The sequence below is a fragment of the Bos indicus genome, chromosome 4, assembly GCF_029378745.1.
Source record: "Bos indicus isolate NIAB-ARS_2022 breed Sahiwal x Tharparkar chromosome 4, NIAB-ARS_B.indTharparkar_mat_pri_1.0, whole genome shotgun sequence".
Taxonomy (NCBI): Eukaryota; Metazoa; Chordata; class Mammalia; order Artiodactyla; family Bovidae; genus Bos; species Bos indicus.
Window position 1 is genome coordinate 112,584,116 of NC_091763.1, and position 17,231 is coordinate 112,601,346.

Consider the following 17,231-nt stretch of genomic DNA (forward strand, 5'->3'; position numbering starts at 1 on the left):
TCCCTGACCAGGGGTCGAACTGAGGCCCCCTGCATTGGGATTGTGGAGTCTCAGCCACTGGACCACCAGGGAAGTCCCAGGTCAAACCAGTTGTAACAGGCAGTATGTGAGAACACCAAATCGGAGGCCCTGGCCTTCAGTCTCCCTCAAAGCCTCTACCTTATCACATCCTCCTCCTTCCCTTTCCCCACTGGGACCCTCCTCCTCCTGTTCCTCCTGCTCCCTCATCATGGGCCCTCATCTGTATCAGGGCCCCTGACCCTTCTTTCCTCATGCTTGTGAGGCTGGCTGCCCCGTGATCACCACTGAGATAACCATGTATCTCTAGTGATTATGTGTGTGCTCAGTTGAGACTAAGTCTAACTCTTTTCCAATCCCATGGACAGGCTCCTGTCCATGGGATTTTCCAGGCAGGAAGACTGGAGTGGGTTGCCATTTACTCCTCCAGGGGATCTTCCTGACCCAGGTACCGAACTGGCGTCTTCTGCACTGGCAGGCAGATTCTTTACCACTGATCCATCTGAGAATCCCATAAATCTGGGTAAATCATATCACTTCTTAATATTATCTAATATTATGTAATATCTAACAAATTTGTTAGTGTCTGTCACATAGGAGAGTGAGCTAAAATCAAAGATTTATTCTGATTTGAAGTTCTATTTTGTCACTTAAAACTGAAGGCCTTCATCCTCTGATACTCTCATTATTAACAGACTAAGGGCTACTTGGCTGGAGCCAGGGCTATCCTTCAGTAACGTTTTCCAAAGTTGAGTCCTGCAGAACTCTTATGTCTACAGATCACAGTGTTGGGGTAGGGGGGAGATGGGGGAGAAAGGAATCCCATGATCAAACAAATTCAGAATATTATAATACATAATGTCTTCCTCTTGAGAGTCATAGATTGTGTGTGTGTAGGAGGCAACTGTTTAACTTATTTAAAGTAATCAGCCATGTAATTCTTTTTTCCCAGAATATCTTTGGATGCAGTGTTTCAGAGAAAAAAATCAACTACGAACCATTGCTTTTTTTTTTTTTTTTTCCTTCTTTTTCTTGGCAGCGCCTCAAAGCTTGTGGGATTTGAGGCTAGTTCCCCCACCAGGGATTGATTTGGGGCCACGGCAGCGAGAGCGCATGGAATCCTACTGAACCACCAAGAGATTCTCAACCTCTCAATCATTGCTTTATAGTAATGTCTATTACAGTCTAAAGATGTTTCATTTTCTGTCATCCTGCAGAATTGCAGGTCAGCCATTCTCTTACGTGAAACATGAACCCTCTAAAGTCAGGAATTCTTTGGATGGAGTACAACTCTCTCCCTGAGGTATAAACATTCTGTTCTCATGCAACCTGCACTGAATGTGACAAATGGGGTGTTTTCCTGTATTTCTATTTGTATTATGTTACTTTGAACGTTTGCTTGAAAACTCTCTACACAGAACTGTTGTTGCCTGTCATGCTTCCTGCTTAGCTTTACTACTTTGTCTTAACTCAAGACTTTAGTCATCTGCCTAGAAAGTCACTCCTGGAAATCTTGTTCACTCTCAGTTGCAAACAACATCTGTGTTCTGGAACTCCCAAACCTACCCCCTGTCTCTATCTCTTATACAAGTTCTAATCTGGGGGAGGGGGAGGTAAATGAGGAGTTTGAGATTAATATATACAGCAAAAAGAACCTAACAGCACAGGAACTATACTCAATATTTTGTAGTAACTAATAAGGGAAAAGAATCTAAAAAAAAATAGACACACACACACATATATGTCTATGTCTAACTGAACCACTTTGCTGTACACCTGAAACTAACACATTGTAAATCAACTACACTCCATCTGAAAACAAAAAACAAACTCTAGTCCCATATAACTTATCACCTTCAGTTTTTTCTTCAACCCAGCTTAACCAAAATTTTCTTAAATCATCTTTTCCTTAAGGGTAACTATGCATAATCACTGTGGAACCTGCTATGACACTTCAGCATTCACATCGACACACCCCAATTCAGAGAACTCATTTTATTGCTATTAGCTTCAAATAAATGAATCAAACCAAACTCAGTATCATTTCAGACCTGCAACAGAATTCACTGGATTGAAGCCCCTGCTTATGTTCATACTATGAAGAGAAGAGCTGACATTTAACAGTCACCCCATGCTTTTGAGAACAGTACTGGAGGGCTTTCCCGCTGCCTAATTCAAGTCAGGATTTCAGAGTTAGCTTATTAGCATGTGGTGGGAAAATGACCCCATAAGATGGTGGGAAGAATAGATAAAAAAAAATATTAATAGCTGGTGATGTTTTAAATGAGAGAATCTTCGTGGTTTCTCCTATTCCTAACTCGCATTCCATTCTTGCTCTCTTACCAGATGTGGGGTTCAGCTGTGGCTTCCCAGGCAACACCGATTCTGCTGACTGCTTTGGGTGCCCTCAACTCCAGTCGGCCTCGATCATCTCAAACAGCTGGCTGAGCCTTTTCTTAACGTCAGGCTCTCTGCGGACACGGCAGGATTTCGTGTGCACTCGCACGTGTTCGGCCAGTTTCGACTTGTAAATGAAGCCCTTGCCGCAGTCCGCACAGGCGAACGGACGGTCGGGCCGGTGGATGCGCTGGTGCCGGAGCATGTGGCCCCTTTCCCGGAAGTTTTTGTCGCACTCAGGGCAGCGGAAAGGCCTCTCCCCGGTGTGCAGGCCTTGGTGGCTGAGCAGCTGCGCCTTCAAGCGGAAGCGCTTGTCACACTGTGGACACTGGAAGGGCTTCTCGCCTGTGTGCGTCCGGACGTGCTCCACGAGCTTGGACTGCTTGGCGAAGCCCTTGCCGCATTCACAGGAGAAGGGCATCGGGCCTCCGTGCAGCAGCTGGTGCGCCTTCAGGTCGGCCTTCACGCGGTAGCTTTTACCGCAGTCGGGGCACGGGAAGGGCCTCTCACCCGTGTGCAGGCGCCGGTGGCTCCGCAGCTGCCCCTGGAGGCGGAAGCGGCGGCCGCAGTCCACACAGCTGAAGGGCCGCTCGCCGCTGTGCACGCGGAAGTGCTCAGCCAGCTTGGACGGCCGCGTGAAGCCCCGGCCGCACTCCGCGCACTGGAAGGGCCGCTCGCGGCTGTGCGTGCGCTCGTGTGCCTTCAGGATGCCCTTGAGGCGGAAGCTCTTGCCGCATTCGGCACAGCAGAAGGGCCGCTCGCCGCTGTGCACCCGCAGGTGCTCGCGCAGCTTGCACGGATGGGCGAAGCCGCGGCCGCACTCGTCACACGCCAGCGGCCTCTCACCTCCGTGCCGCAGGCCGTGGGCCTGCAGCGCGCTCCTCAGGCGAAAGCCTAGGCCGCACTCCGGGCCTGTGCAGGGCGGCTCATGCGAGGGCGGCTGCCGGTGGAGCCGCAGCCGCCCACGTTGGCGGAAGGCCCGACCACACTCAGCGCACCGGCAGGGCCGCTCCGCGCGGTGCACGTGAGTGTGGTCGGAGAGCCTGCACCGCTGGGAGGGTCGCCGGCTGCACGCACCATAGGAGGACGGTCTCTCCCCTCCGGGGCCAGGCTTGAGGGCCTCCGGCCCCCCAGCCCAGCGGCCACACTTCTGACCAGCTAGGTTCGAGCTCGGAGGGAGCTCGTCCTGCTCAGAGGCCGCCCCGGCGCCCTCTCTCGGGGAGACTGGCCTCTCCATGCCCGGGGGGCCCCGGGAGGCACCCTCGTCGCAACCGGGGTATAGAGACGGCCTTGGCGGTGTCACACGGTGGCCACACGTTTCTTCACTTTCGAGGCCCAGCGGGCGGCTCTCCTCAGCCCGGACCGCCAGGGGGCTAAGCAAGTGCGGTTTCTGGCGGAAGCCCCGCCCACATCCCGGGCAGCGGAAGTGAGTCTGGCTCCGAAGCTGCTGTGCCTCGGGTTGTTTGCTGAGTTGCTTCCAGGCCTTCGAGTGGCTCCCCTGGTGCCACTCTAAGAGGTCCTCATTCCAAAAGCTTTCCCCACAGAAGGCACAGGACTGCTGGAGGCCCTCCCCTGAGGCGGTTTTCTGGAAGCCTGGGATACCCAGGGCCCTGGGGCTGGCGATTTTATCTCTTTGGGTGGGTTCCCTGGAGCTGTGGACCGCTGGGAGTAGAGCCCAAGTGTTAGGTCTCTGTGGGTTCACGAGGGCGACGGCTTGGTCAGGCCTGAAAGAAACATCTTCACTTTTTTCTGATAAGGGTTTACAGGAACGGTGGCTCTGAAGAGGATCTACTTGGAAATAGTAATGAGCTTCTTCTGAACTCACAGCTTGTTGGTTTTCTAAAACTGAAAACAAGATTCAGTCAGTGTCCCAGCCTATGTCATGGCTAAGGCTTTTGTGGCCAGAAGGGGTAATCTGAGGTGGCCCAGGAGCCCAACTTTCACTGAACTAAACCAGCAGCTCCTTTCAGTGGCAGTCAGTTTCATGACCAGGAGAATCATGAGCCCTAGTTTAGGACTAAACTGAACAGACCTATCTTAGAATACTAAAAAAAGGACACTTAGGTCACAAGCGTAGGGCCTAGTCTCTGGCATCAGACTGGGTTCAAATCCAGTCTTTTCACTGTGCTGCCTTTGTCAAGCTAACCTCCAGCTTCAGTTCCTTTTCCTGTTAGAAATGGAAACAGCAATACATAACTGTTATGAGGACTGTATGAGTTAATGTGTGTAAAGTGCTTAATGTGGGCTTGGGATGCTGCAGGTACTCTGTAAATGTTCACCATTATTATGACCTGGGGACCACCAGTCTTGTCCCATTTGGATGTGCAGACATTCCTGGTTCAAAAAATAATGACGGTACTGTTCCTGGCAGCATTAAGCCCTGACTAACACTATGGTTGGGATTCCCGAGTGGCTCAGTGGTGAAGAACCCGCTTACCAACACGGGAGATGTAGGTTTGATCCCTGGGTAGGGATCTCCTTCCTGGAGAAGGAAATGACAACCCATTCCATGGTTCTTGCTTGGAAAATCTCATGGACAGAGGTGCACTACAGTCCTCAGGGTCACAAAAAAGTCAGACACAGCGTAGAGACTACACACCACCACTATGGTCACGTGTAACCCGTGAGCTGCCCTAAGACCAGCTGCTTCTCCCTCCTCACCTCTATTCCTATCAATCTTGTAAAAAGGTTTCTTAGAAGAACTGATAACAGATGGTAAAAAGTGAAATAATTTGTGAGTAAAACTCTTTACTCTCCTGAAAAAGGCAGCTAAAAAGTAAACTATTGACAAGATTTCTTGGAATGATATTCTCATTTGACTTTCCCTTTCCTTACTCTGTTAAAGAATCTGCCTGCAATGCAGAAGACCCCAGTTTAATTCCTTGGTCAGGAAGACCCACTGGCAAAGGGATAGGCTACCCACTCCAGTATTCTTGGGCTTCCTGCATGGCTCAGCTGGTAAAGAATCTGCTTGCAATGCAAGAGACCTGGGTTCAGTCCCTGGGTTGGAAAGATCCCTTGCAGAAGGGAAAGGCTACCCATTCCAGTATTCTGGCCTGGAGAATTCCATGGACTATATAGTCCATGGGGTTGCAAAGAGTCGGACATGACTAAGTGACTCACTTTTTCCTTGCTCTAATACTGACTGTTAAGAATCCAAAAATCTTAGACTTTCTTATCATGACAAGAAACAAAGGAGTTGCTGATTCCCCCTGCCTGAAGAATAGCGCGTATTTGCTGAACTCTTTACTGTGTTGCCAGATATCATTTTAACAATCTACATATATGCTGCTACTGCTAAGTCACTTCAGTCGTGTCCGACTCTGTGCGACCCCATAGACGGTACCCCACCAGGTTCCCCCGTCCCTGGGATTCTCCAGGCCAAAACACTGGAGTGGGTTGCCATTTCCTTTTCCAATGCATGAAAGTGAAAAGTGAAAGTGAAGTCGCTCAGTTGGGCCCGACCCTCAGTGACCCCATGGACTGCAGCCTACCAGGCTCCTCCATCCATGGGATTTTCCAGGCAAGAGTACTGGAGTGGGGTGCCATTGCCTTCTCCATCTACATATATAAACTTATTTAATCCGACTCTTTGTGACCCCATGTACTATACAGTCCGTGGAATTCTCCAGGCCAGAATACTGGAGTGGGTAGCCATTCCCTTCTCCAGGGTATCTTCCCAACCCAGGGATCAAACCCTGGTCTCCCACATTGCAGGTGATTCTTTACCATCTGAGCCACCAGAAGAGGATGAATAACTGGCCCAGGTTACCTGGAAAAGGCAGGACCCAGACTCAGGATGCAGAACCCATAATCCTAGCTACTGTGCTTTACTGCCTTTCTCTGGAATATACCAGATGTTAAGCCTCAGTTCAGTCAAACAGGAAGGCACCACCAAAGAAATGGAACTAAGAAACATGAATGTGATGTCTTAAGGACAGAGCCTTAAGAAATCATCTTAAAACTCACCTGAAAATGGCTGTCCCTCAATAAGTGGATCAAAATGCAAATCAGCAGCAGAGCAAATTATGTTTCTTGATTCCTGTGATTCTCCCCATTTCTTAAAGAGTTCTCTCCCCTGCTCAATCCAGGATATTAGTTCTGGTTTGGGAAGTCCATTATCTGTACAGAAAAGTCAGAAAAAGTAGTTTGGTTTCCTTAAGCACTAAATTTAGAAGCACAGTAAGTTGTTTTTAAATTTCCTAAATCTACTCCTGGTAAAATATATGAGAAGAGATGTTTGAAAAATAGAGTATAGGTTTACACAAAGAGAAGCAAAACTGCCCACATTTTGTAACACTGCTTCCTGACTGACTGGGACCTTCAGATGAGTTGTATGTTTAATTTTGTTTTGGTCCTTGTAGAGCTAGCAATGCTGCATTCTGTCATGGGTTTATTAAAACTTACCAGTAGTGTGCTTTGAGAATGCTGGAACAACACCTGAGACAACTGGCAATATCTTGGGAATACAGCGTAAACAAAAATAAGAGCAAGAAGGACTATTCTAGGAAATTTCAATGTACCTAGCTTCAGCCAAAACATTCTCTGAGGAGTACTTTCGGTAACATTACAATCACAACCTAAAACACAGTAGACTTCTGCTAGAATAGAAGGGGTTGCAATGAATGAACAGATGAAAATAGTTACAAAATTCTCTAATATATGACCCTAGTCCCCTGGAAGAAAAGTTTACTCTATTTTCAAGTAAAACTTTCTTTCAATTATATTTAAAAGAACCAAAAGTATGCTTCATGGGTTGCTAAAGAGAGATTAACAGAAGGTCCAGATCAGAGAAAGAGGATAAGCTGGGTAATGCCTTAGGGATAAAATGTCAGAGAGTAATCATGTACATGTGGAAACTGAGCACACTGTGCCAGAGTCCTCACTAGCCCTCTGAAATCTGACTTCAACCCCAAATTAATTCCAAGGCTCCTTTCATGATAAAAGGAATCACTATCTTTTATTCAAATCCAAATACCTATTCTCAGTCTTCATCTGGGTTGAACTCTCTGCATCTTTTAAAATAAAACCATCTTCCTAAAAAAAAATAAGAAAACAAGTCCATGTATAACCATGTCAAAAAGAATAAAATACTACGAATAAATTTAATAAAAAAATAAGATACAATAAAAATCATAAAATGTTGAAAGTAATTCTAAAAAGTCCTAAATAAATGAAACGGTATGAATTGGAAGACTTAGTATTGTTAAGATGACAATATTCTCCAAACCCCATCTGCTTTTTCTTTTTTGGTAGAAACTGACAAACTGATGGTAAAGCAATGGTTAATTCAAACAGTGTGGTATTGGCATAAGGCTAGACATAAAGATCGAAGAAGCAGAATTCAGAATCCAGAAATAAACTGCCATTTTTATGGTGAACTAGTTTTCCAAAAGGCTGTCAAGATAATTCAATGGGGGGAAAGAAGGCTTTCCAAAAAACGGTGTTGGGACAACTGGATATTTATATGCAGAAGAAGTTGGATTCCTACCTCACACTGTGTAAAAAAAATTAACTCAAAATGGATCAAAGAAGGGGAATAAAAAGGATCAAAGACCTAAATATAAGCACTAAAACTATAAAATTCTTAGAAGAAAACATAGGAGTGAATCTTTATGACTTTGGATTTGGCAATGGTTTCTTAGATATGACACCAAAAGCTCAAGAAACAAAAGAAAAAAATAAACTGGACTTCATCAAAACTTAAAACTTCTGTGCTTCAAGGACACAATCAAAAACAGACAACCCAAGAACCAGAGGAAATAGGCGCAAATCACATATATGATGTGGGTCTAGTATTCAGAAGAAATAGAGAGCTCTCATATCTCAACAGTAAAAAAAAAAAAAAAATTTAAAAATGGGCCAACTATTAATATTTTAATAAACATTTCTCCAAAGAAGATATACAATGAAAAGATGCTCAACATGATTAACCATTTAGGAAATGCAAACCAAACACACAATGATACACCACTTCACATCATTTGATCTTGATGCTTGAACATTTCTTTTTGGGTGGCACAGTAATCATGACTGGATTATTTTTCTTTCTCTATAGATTCAATTAACTGGTAACAATGAAAATAATGTAATATCTTGGATTAATGTTTTAGAAATACTCCATAGAAACTAGAAAGCTTGATTATGGTAATAAGACAGAATGTAAGTATCAGAAATGCTGCAATATAAAAGAAGTGGTCTGGCTGGCAGGTGTTGGCAGGAGAAGCAGAGGGAATATAGGAGAACTAATTACCTTATCTTTATAGACTGAAGGGATCAAGAGATATCAAGTTGATGAAACATGATCTAGAAGTTTATCATTTAAATTATAAAGGTAGCAAATAGAGGCACTAAAAAACTATCAAAATTTGAGAAGATGATAGAAGGATAGTACACAGTAAGGAGTTAAGGCTGTCTAGATGACACCACCCTTATGGCAGAAAGTGAAGAGGAACTAAAAAGCCTCTTGATGAAAGTGAAAGAGGAGAGTGAAAAAGTTGGCTTAAAGCTCAACATTCAGAAAACAAAGATCATAGCATCTGGTCCCATCACTTCATGGGAAATAGATGGAGAAACAGTGGAAACAGTGTCAGATTTTATTTTTTGGGGCTCCAAAATCACTGCAGATGGTGACTGCAGCCATGAAATTAAAAGACGCTTACTCCTTGGAAGAAAAGTTATGACCAACCTAGATAGCATATTCAAAAGCAGAGACATTACTTTGCCAACAAAGGTCCGTCTAGTCAAGGCTATGGTTTTTCCTGTGGTCATGTATGGATGTGAGAGTTGGACTGTGAAGAAAGCTGAGCGCCAAAGAATTGATGCTTTTGAACTGTGGTATTGGAGAAGACTCTTGAGAGTCCCATGGACTGCAAGGAGATCCAACCAGTCCATTCTGAAGGAGATCAGTCCTGGGTGTCCTCTGGAAGGAGTGATGCTAAAGCTGAAACTCCAGTACTTTGGCCACCTCATGCGAAGAGTTGACTCATTGGAAAAGACTCTGATGCTGGGAGGGATTGGGGGCAGGAGGAGAAGGGGACGACAGAGGATGACATGGCTGGATGGCATCACCGATTTGATGGACGTAAGTTTGAGTGAACTCCGGGAGTTGGTGATGGACAGGGAGGCCTGGCGTGCTGCAATTCATGGGGTCGCAAAGAGTCGGACACGACTGAGCGACTGAACTGAACTGAGGCATATGGACACCACTGTAAAAGCTGACAGGAACATCATCCTGGAGGAGGAACTGGCAACCCACTCCAGTATTCTTGCCTGGAAAATCCCATGAACAGAGGAGTCTAGCTACAGTCCATGGGGTCGCAGAGCTGGACACAACTGACCACAGCACACACACACACAGAGGAACATCATAGGTTAAAGATACACAGGGTAGTTTATGGATATGCATAAGGCATGTGTCCATGTGGAAAATCATGGCAACCTCTGAGCACACAGTGATTAAAAGTCCTGACGTGTATTTAGTCATCTCTGACCATGTTATATTACACACTGTCGTAAGTATTCTCATGCAGCAACATCTACCCTTGAGTAAGGGTTAGCAATACTTACAGATATTAATGAAAGTCTCTGGGTAAAAGTGCCTTTTTGAGTTAATTTCTGAGAAACCTGGTGAACTGAGAAACAGGAGTTATCGAGTGATTGAGACCCCTAACAGGAGCCAGTTCCATGCATTAGCCAGAGTTAAAGACTTCTTACCTAGAGAAAGGAGAATCTCATAATTGGCTCTCATTACTTGCTTGTAAAGCTCCTTCTGCCATGCCTCTAGATTCTGCCATTCTTGCTCTGAGAAATAAATGGCCACATCCTCAAAAGTCAGAGGTAACTGAAATTATAGACATGATACATATACAGTCATCAGTTCAGTCGCTCAGTCGTGTCCGACTCTTTGCGACCCCATGGACTACAGCACACCAGGCTTATACAGTCATTATTGCTTCAAAACCCCACTGCCTTGTCATCAATTTAAGAATTTCATAGTGTAGTGTTTTTGTCTGTTAGGCAGCTTCTCCCTTGGGAACAGCTCCTCCCCTACTCCCGTCGTGTGGTTCTGTTTGGTGACCACAACCACCCCTTCCACTTTTTTCTCTATGCTTCGCCCAGCTATGAATGCATATGTATAGAATGGAATTCTTTCATTTTTCCTTTAAACAAAAATGGGAACAAATCACTGTGTAACTTCTTTCAATGTCATCTTCCTGAAAAGTGAAAGTGAAGTCGCCCAGCCGTGTCCGACTCTTTGTGACCCCATGGGCTGTAGCCTACCAAGCTCCTCTGTCCATGGGATTTTCCAGGCAATAGTACTGGAGTGGATTGTCATTTCCTTTTCAGGGGATCTTCCCGACCCAGGGATCGAACCCGGTCTCCCGAATTGTAGACAGACGCTTTACCGTCTGAGCCACCAGGGAAGTACTAGGTCAATTTATATAGGCAAAATCGGGTTTTTCTAAATTGCATTATTCATGGGTATACATACCCCACTGATGATACGTATTTTCCATTTCCTTTATAAATTACCAACAATGCTGATATGCTTCTTTATATATGAGTGGTTTTACTTCTGCAGGAAAAGGCTAAAAATGAGAACTACTAAATCAAAGGATAGAAACACCTTCTATTTACGAGATATCACTAGATTGCCTTCCCAAAAGAATGCAGCACTTAACCCTTGCCAATAAAGAGAGATATTTTTTTTAAAGAGCCCCTTTAGAATGCCTTGTAGGGCCCACTTTAAAAATAAAATTTAGTTATCTGTTTGTGGCTGTGCTGGGTCTTGGTTGCCGAGTGGGCTTTTTCTCTCGCTGCGGTGAACGGGAGCTATTCTCTAGTTGTGGTGCTTGGCCCTCTCATCGTGGTTGCTTCTTCACTGTGGCGCACAGGCTCTAGGGTGCAGACTTCAGTAGTTGTGGTTCCTGAGATCTACAGTGAAGGCTCAACAGCTGTGGCGCACTGGCTTAGTTGCTCCGTGGCATGTGGGATCTTCCTGGACCAGGGATTGAACCTGTGTCTCCTGCATTGTCAGGTGGATTCTCTACCACTGAGTCACCAGGCAAGTCCAAAGGTGTAAAGGTTCTTCACACCTTTGCCAGCACAGATGTTCTTAAACTTTGCTTGTTTATTTATTGGCGTATGTGACAGGTAAAAAATTTTATTTCATTGTTTTAATTTGCATTCGTGAGACTTTGCAACCTCATTTCATATTTGGGGGGGTTCCCCACATATCTTTGCACATGCTTGCTCTCATCCTTGGCTCAACATTTTAGTGGGCTTTTATAATCTGAATTAACTTTCTTACATTAGGGTTAACGGATGACTTAAAAGACTTTCCCTATTCTAAAATTATAAAAGATATTCTGAAATCTTCATAATGTTTTTTATGACTTTATTACAATGAAATCTTTTTCCATCTGGGACTTATTTTTATATGTATCGTAACAAGAAGGGACAGAATTCTTTTTCCAAAGAGATATTCAGCTGTCACAAAACATACTGACTAGTCTGTTTACCACGGATTTGGGATCATTTTTTCATAAACTAGTTTTCCATTTATACTTGGTTATATTTTTGTTCCACTGGTGATTCTGTGTATTCTTGCTGCGATACTGCACTGTTTAGTTCTTACATTTTTATCAAATTATTTGCCATTTAAAGGGATATGGCCATCTACCACCACCTAGATCCTGATCTTTTAATTGGAGGATACTTGCTTTACAATGTTGTGTTGATTTCTGCTGTACAACATTACAAGTCAGTCATATATATATATGTGTGTGTGTGTGTATACATATATGTGTGTATGTATGTACACACTCCCATTCCATTGAGCCTCACTCTCATTACCTCCTTTTTTTAAAAGGAAATTGTCATGACTTTTCTTGTCTGTTTTCTCTTTTAAATAAACAGAGAAAATATTTTGTCAAAGTTATACAAATACTATTGGGATTCTGATGGGAATATACTAAATACGTGAATTTTTATTGAACTGGATCTCTAAATTATGAGATCTTCCCATCCAGAAACATATCTTTCATTTACCTAGATTTTTTATGTTAGTAAAATTTAATGTTTTCTTTGTACAGATCTTATATAAGTCTTGCCAGATTCATTCCTAGGAATTTGAGAGTTCTGGTTGCTACTGTGAGAACTGAACCGAGTAGGAATATACAAAGTGCACACATGCATCCCCTTAACACCGTCTAGCTGCCTTAGATTACCCTGTGGTGAGCCCTACCTATTCCCACTTGGTGTGACAACCTTCCCTCTGAGTCCAGATAATGCTCCTTCACTACTTTACACTAATTCTAAAGCTACACCCCTTCTAATACCCACTTTTACAAGCAAACTTCAGATCAAGGAGTAATTTCGACTTGCAAGTCTTATTATTTAAGGAATACATTTCATCAGGCTAAAGTACTTCCTCTGATGTGTCTGGGCAAAGTAAATAGAAAATCTAGAAAAAATTTATCCTTCGAGGTGCCACAAAGAACATTCATGATTCATGAAAAGAAGTCAAAATATCGACATTAACAGGAGTTTGGAAGAAGTTGACTCCAACCATCATGGATAACATTGAGGGGTTTGAGATTTCAGCAGAGGCAGTAACTGCAGATGTGATGGACGTAGCAAGAGAACTAGGATTCAGAGTGGAGGCGAAGGTGTGACTGAACTGCTGCAAACTCGTGATAAAAGTTTAACAAATGAGGAGAGGCTTCTTATGGATGAGCAGACAGTGGTTTCTCCAGATGGAATCTACTCCTGCAGAAGATGCCATTTAGATTGTTAAAATGACAAGAAAGGATTTAGAATATCATAAACTTAGCTGATAAAGCAGTGGCAAGGTTCAAGAGGACTGACTCTAATTTTGAAAGTGCTACTTCAGGTGAAATGCTATTAAACAGCATTACATGCTACAGAGAACTCATACCTGGGAGGAAGAGTCAATCCATCCCCCAAACTGCACTGCTATCTTATTTTAAGAAATTGCCAGTCATGCCAACCTTCAGTAACTACCACCCTGATCAGTCAGCATCCATCAACATGGAGCAAGACCCTCCAACAGCAGTAAGATTACAACTTCCTAGAGGCTCAGATGATGGTGGGGACTTTTAGCCATAGAGTATTTTTAATTAAGGGTTGTACGTTGCTTTTTAAGACATAATGCTGCTGGAAACTCAACAGACTATAGTGTAAACATAATTTTTATACATCGTGGGAAACAAAAAAAAGAAAAAGACTTCTTTTATTGTGATATTTGCTTTATTGCAGTAGTTCTAAAACCAAACCCAAAATATCCCTGAGGTATGCCTGCATCTGTAATTTTCACTATAAATGTGTTGCATATCTTTTGCATATTTAGGAATTACAGTTTTTGCTGAGATTATTTATTATATTTTTCGGTCTTTTTTGTTGTTGCTATGTTTTGTTTTGCTAAGGTCTTTAACAATACCTTAAAAGTAATCATCTTATGAGTTCATTTAGTAATCAGCTATAGCCTTATGAAATGTATTTCTTAAGCAGTAAGACTTGAAAGACGAAATTACTCCTCCATCTGAAACTTGCTTGTGGAACTCGGTGTAAAAACGCTCAATACGTAAGCTTATAAAACACAGGAAGACATAAAACCTCAATTTCAACGAAACACTAAATAAAATAATGTATATCCTACTTAGGTCTTTATATTCGACTTCTATTCTTTCCAACGTGTCCTCCTTCCTTCTTAACACACTTCAACACATTAGGGTTTAATTTTGACCTTGCCAGCTATCATTTCAACCATTCATAATCTAAACTTTAAAAAATATTTATTCTAAATTCGGTAACTTATAATGTAAAAACCGACTTAACTTTAACACCCAGCGCTCGCCCCACACGAATTTTTATCCCTTCCCTCATCTGGCCCCATCACTCACGGGCTCCCATGGCCCAGACTCTGCAGTTTCTCGGTCGGCTTTGTTCAGGGTTGGCCACGGGGGAGCGGAGGTCACCGGCTCGGTCCAGGGTCCAGTCCCCACACCATGCGCCTAGCGCGAGCCTCACCCCGCCCACCAGTCCGCGTCCGCCGCGCGAGGACCCCAGGACGCTGACCCACTGAGCCGGAACCCGCGGACCCTCCCCGAGCCTGGGTCTGGGCGTCCGCGCGGGGGGAGCCCGTCTTACCGGAGCCGGCTCGGCCATGGGCTCTGGCGGTCCCACCAGGTGCCCGGTTGCACCGGGCTACCGCCAAGCCAAGCTCCAGGCGACCCCGCGGCACCTCCCCCGCGGCGGCCTCGCGCCCCGCTCCGACCCGCAGGCCCGGCCCGGGCGCGGTGCACGCTGGAACTCGCGGGCACCTCCGCCCCACAGCGCCCCCTGCGGCCGGGAGGAACGGGCGCCGCCCATTCTGTGCGGACCTGGCATCTGGTGCAAGCTGGATGACCAGTCCTGGCAGTGTGTTGGGAGAGTCAGGGGAGGGACACCGAGACGAAAAGGGTGTGCGGTGGGGGAAATGCAACGTCAACTGCAAATGGAAGGAGAGGAGACTTGCTCTTTAATGAGACGGAGACAATGAGAATTAGTGCAGGGGTTTGATTCCTCGCCAAAGCCTTCCTTAGTCAAGGATTAGTTTCAGGGGGTCATCTGTGAAGTGGTCCCAGGAATCAAGTGAAGGAGGTGAGAAATCAAGGGGTATTAACAAGCAGGTCTCCCCTGCGGGCAACTGGGAGTCCATCTTGCTGGGGACTCAGGGTGCAGGCCACTCCTGAGAACAGTTCTCCCAAGGGAAAGGAGGCTCAGTATTCATCCTCAGGATGTCAGGCCGGGGCAAGGCATCACTGACCCCATGAACTTAAAGTAGGAACACGACTCATAGTCTGTAAAATCCAGGAAAAGGTCTATAACCTAAATATGAAATGGATCTTAAATTTACTCTGCCTTTCACTTTTAAATGGAGTATAATCTATAAAAATATTGAATCACAGTGCTGTGCACCTGAAGCTAATATAATATTGTAAATCAACCGTGCACGCGTCTGTGTGTGTGTGTGCTCAGTCACTAAGATGTGCCCGACTCTTTGCGACCCCATGGACTCTAGTCTGCCAGGCTCCTCTGTCCATTGAACTTTCCAGACAAGAATACTGGAGTGGGTTGCTATTTCCTTCTCCAGGGGATCTTCCTAACCCAGGGATTGGACCCGCATCTCCTGCATCCTGCGTTGGCAGGTGGGTTCTTTACTACTGAACCACCTGGAAAGCCCAAAGCAACTGTTCCTATCAGTTCAGTTCAGTCCTTCAGGTGTGCCTGACTCTGCGACCCCATGGACTGCAGCAAGCCAGGCTTCCCTGTCTATCACCAATTCCCAGAGCTTGCTGAAACTCATGTCCATCAAATCAGTAATGCCATCAACCATCCCGTCTTCAATAAGATGAAATGAGACTGTCCTTCCCTTCTCCTCCTGCCTTCAATCTTTCCCAGCATCAGGGTCTTTTAATGTCAGCCCTTCCCATCAGGTGGCCAAAGTATTGGAGCTTCAGCTTCAGCATCAGTCCTTCCAATGAATATTCAGGATTGATTTCCTTTAGGATTGACTGGTTTGATCTCCTTGCAGCCCAAGGGACTCTCAAGAGTCTTCTCCAACACCACAGTTCAAAAGCATCAGTTCTTCTTTATGGTCCAACTCTCACCATAAGTCAATTGTAGTTAATTGAAAAAAAAAGATTTAAAACTTTTTCCATCGAAAAACATCATAGAGAAAACTATGTCACAGATTGAGAAAAAAATACTTGCAACACGGAATAGCATATAAATACATATAAATAACTGCTAAAAATCATAAACTACCCTAGAGGAAAATGTGCAAAATTCACGGAAAAGAAAAAAAATGAGTAGGCAATAAATGCACCACAATGTTCCATCTCATCATTAGTCAGGCAAATGAAATATGTTTATGAAGATGTGCATATCCTGTCATCTGGCAATTCTTATCTCAGGGCTATTTTTGCACATATACACAAGAGCCATATCCTAGGATCTCTAAAGGACCATTATTTTAAAAGTAAAAACAGGAAAATAATTTAGATGTCCAATCACCCAGAGGATAGATATCTTATGGGTTGTTTTTTTTTTTTCCCTATACTCTGAAAACTAGCAGTAGAAATTAATGAATTATAGCTAAAGGCAGCACAAATGAATAGTATTAACATAATGCTGGGTGAAAAAACATGTTAGAGATTACACGCACTATGGTCCCATTTAAAAAGACTTTAGGACATATAGAACACTATATATTATTTATCAGTATTATATATATAGGAAAATGATGAAGATCTGTTCAGGAATAAGCACCCAATTTGGGATAGTGGTGACTGATAGGGACTGGGGCGGAGGAGGAGTGCTGAAGAGGTGGTAGCAGAAACCAGAGCTGGTCACACAGGTGCTCCGTCAGTTTGACTAATGCCTTACATCTTAAGTTGGGCCAAGGGCACAGAGGCAAACATCCTTTACACCCTTTAAATAGCTTGAATGTTTAAGGTGCATTTACATAAACTGATCAAGTTATTGGGGTTTCCCAGGTGGTGCAGTGGTAAAGAATCCACCTGCTAATGCAGGAGATTCGGTTTTGACTCCTGGTTTGGGAAAGGTCTCCTGGAGAAGGAAATGGCAACCCACTCCAGTATTCTTGCCTGGGAAATCCCATGGACAGAGCAGCCTGGCGGGCTGCAGTCCATGGGGTTGCAGTCAGACACGACTGAGCAACTGAGCATACATCTATTTACATATGGTAATGTATATGTTTCAGTGTTACTTTCTCACTTCGTCCCACC

At 44.3% G+C, this 17,231-nt stretch overlaps 1 protein-coding gene across 5 annotated transcripts; it reads right to left on the reverse strand.

Annotated features, from left to right (window-relative positions):
• Window positions 1–1,998: 1,998 nt before the first annotated feature.
• On the reverse strand, window positions 1,999–14,739 carry ZNF786 (zinc finger protein 786). Of its 5 annotated transcripts, none has more exons than XM_070788327.1 (5): window positions 14,590–14,739; window positions 10,910–13,188; window positions 10,132–10,258; window positions 6,385–6,537; window positions 1,999–4,260 (listed from the first exon to the last, which is right to left on the reverse strand). In XM_070788327.1, the coding sequence occupies exons 3-5, from the start codon at window positions 10,163–10,165 to the stop codon at window positions 2,426–2,428; spliced, it is 2,022 nt and encodes a 673-aa protein (XP_070644428.1). In that variant the 5' UTR covers window positions 10,166–10,258; window positions 10,910–13,188; window positions 14,590–14,739; the 3' UTR covers window positions 1,999–2,425. The 5 variants fall into 5 exon arrangements, with proteins under 5 accessions (XP_070644428.1, XP_070644429.1, XP_070644427.1 ...); XM_070788328.1 differs by lacking the exon at window positions 14,590–14,739 and adding an exon at window positions 14,343–14,581; XM_070788326.1 differs by lacking the exon at window positions 10,910–13,188.
• Between the last annotated feature and the right edge of the window lie 2,492 nt (window positions 14,740–17,231).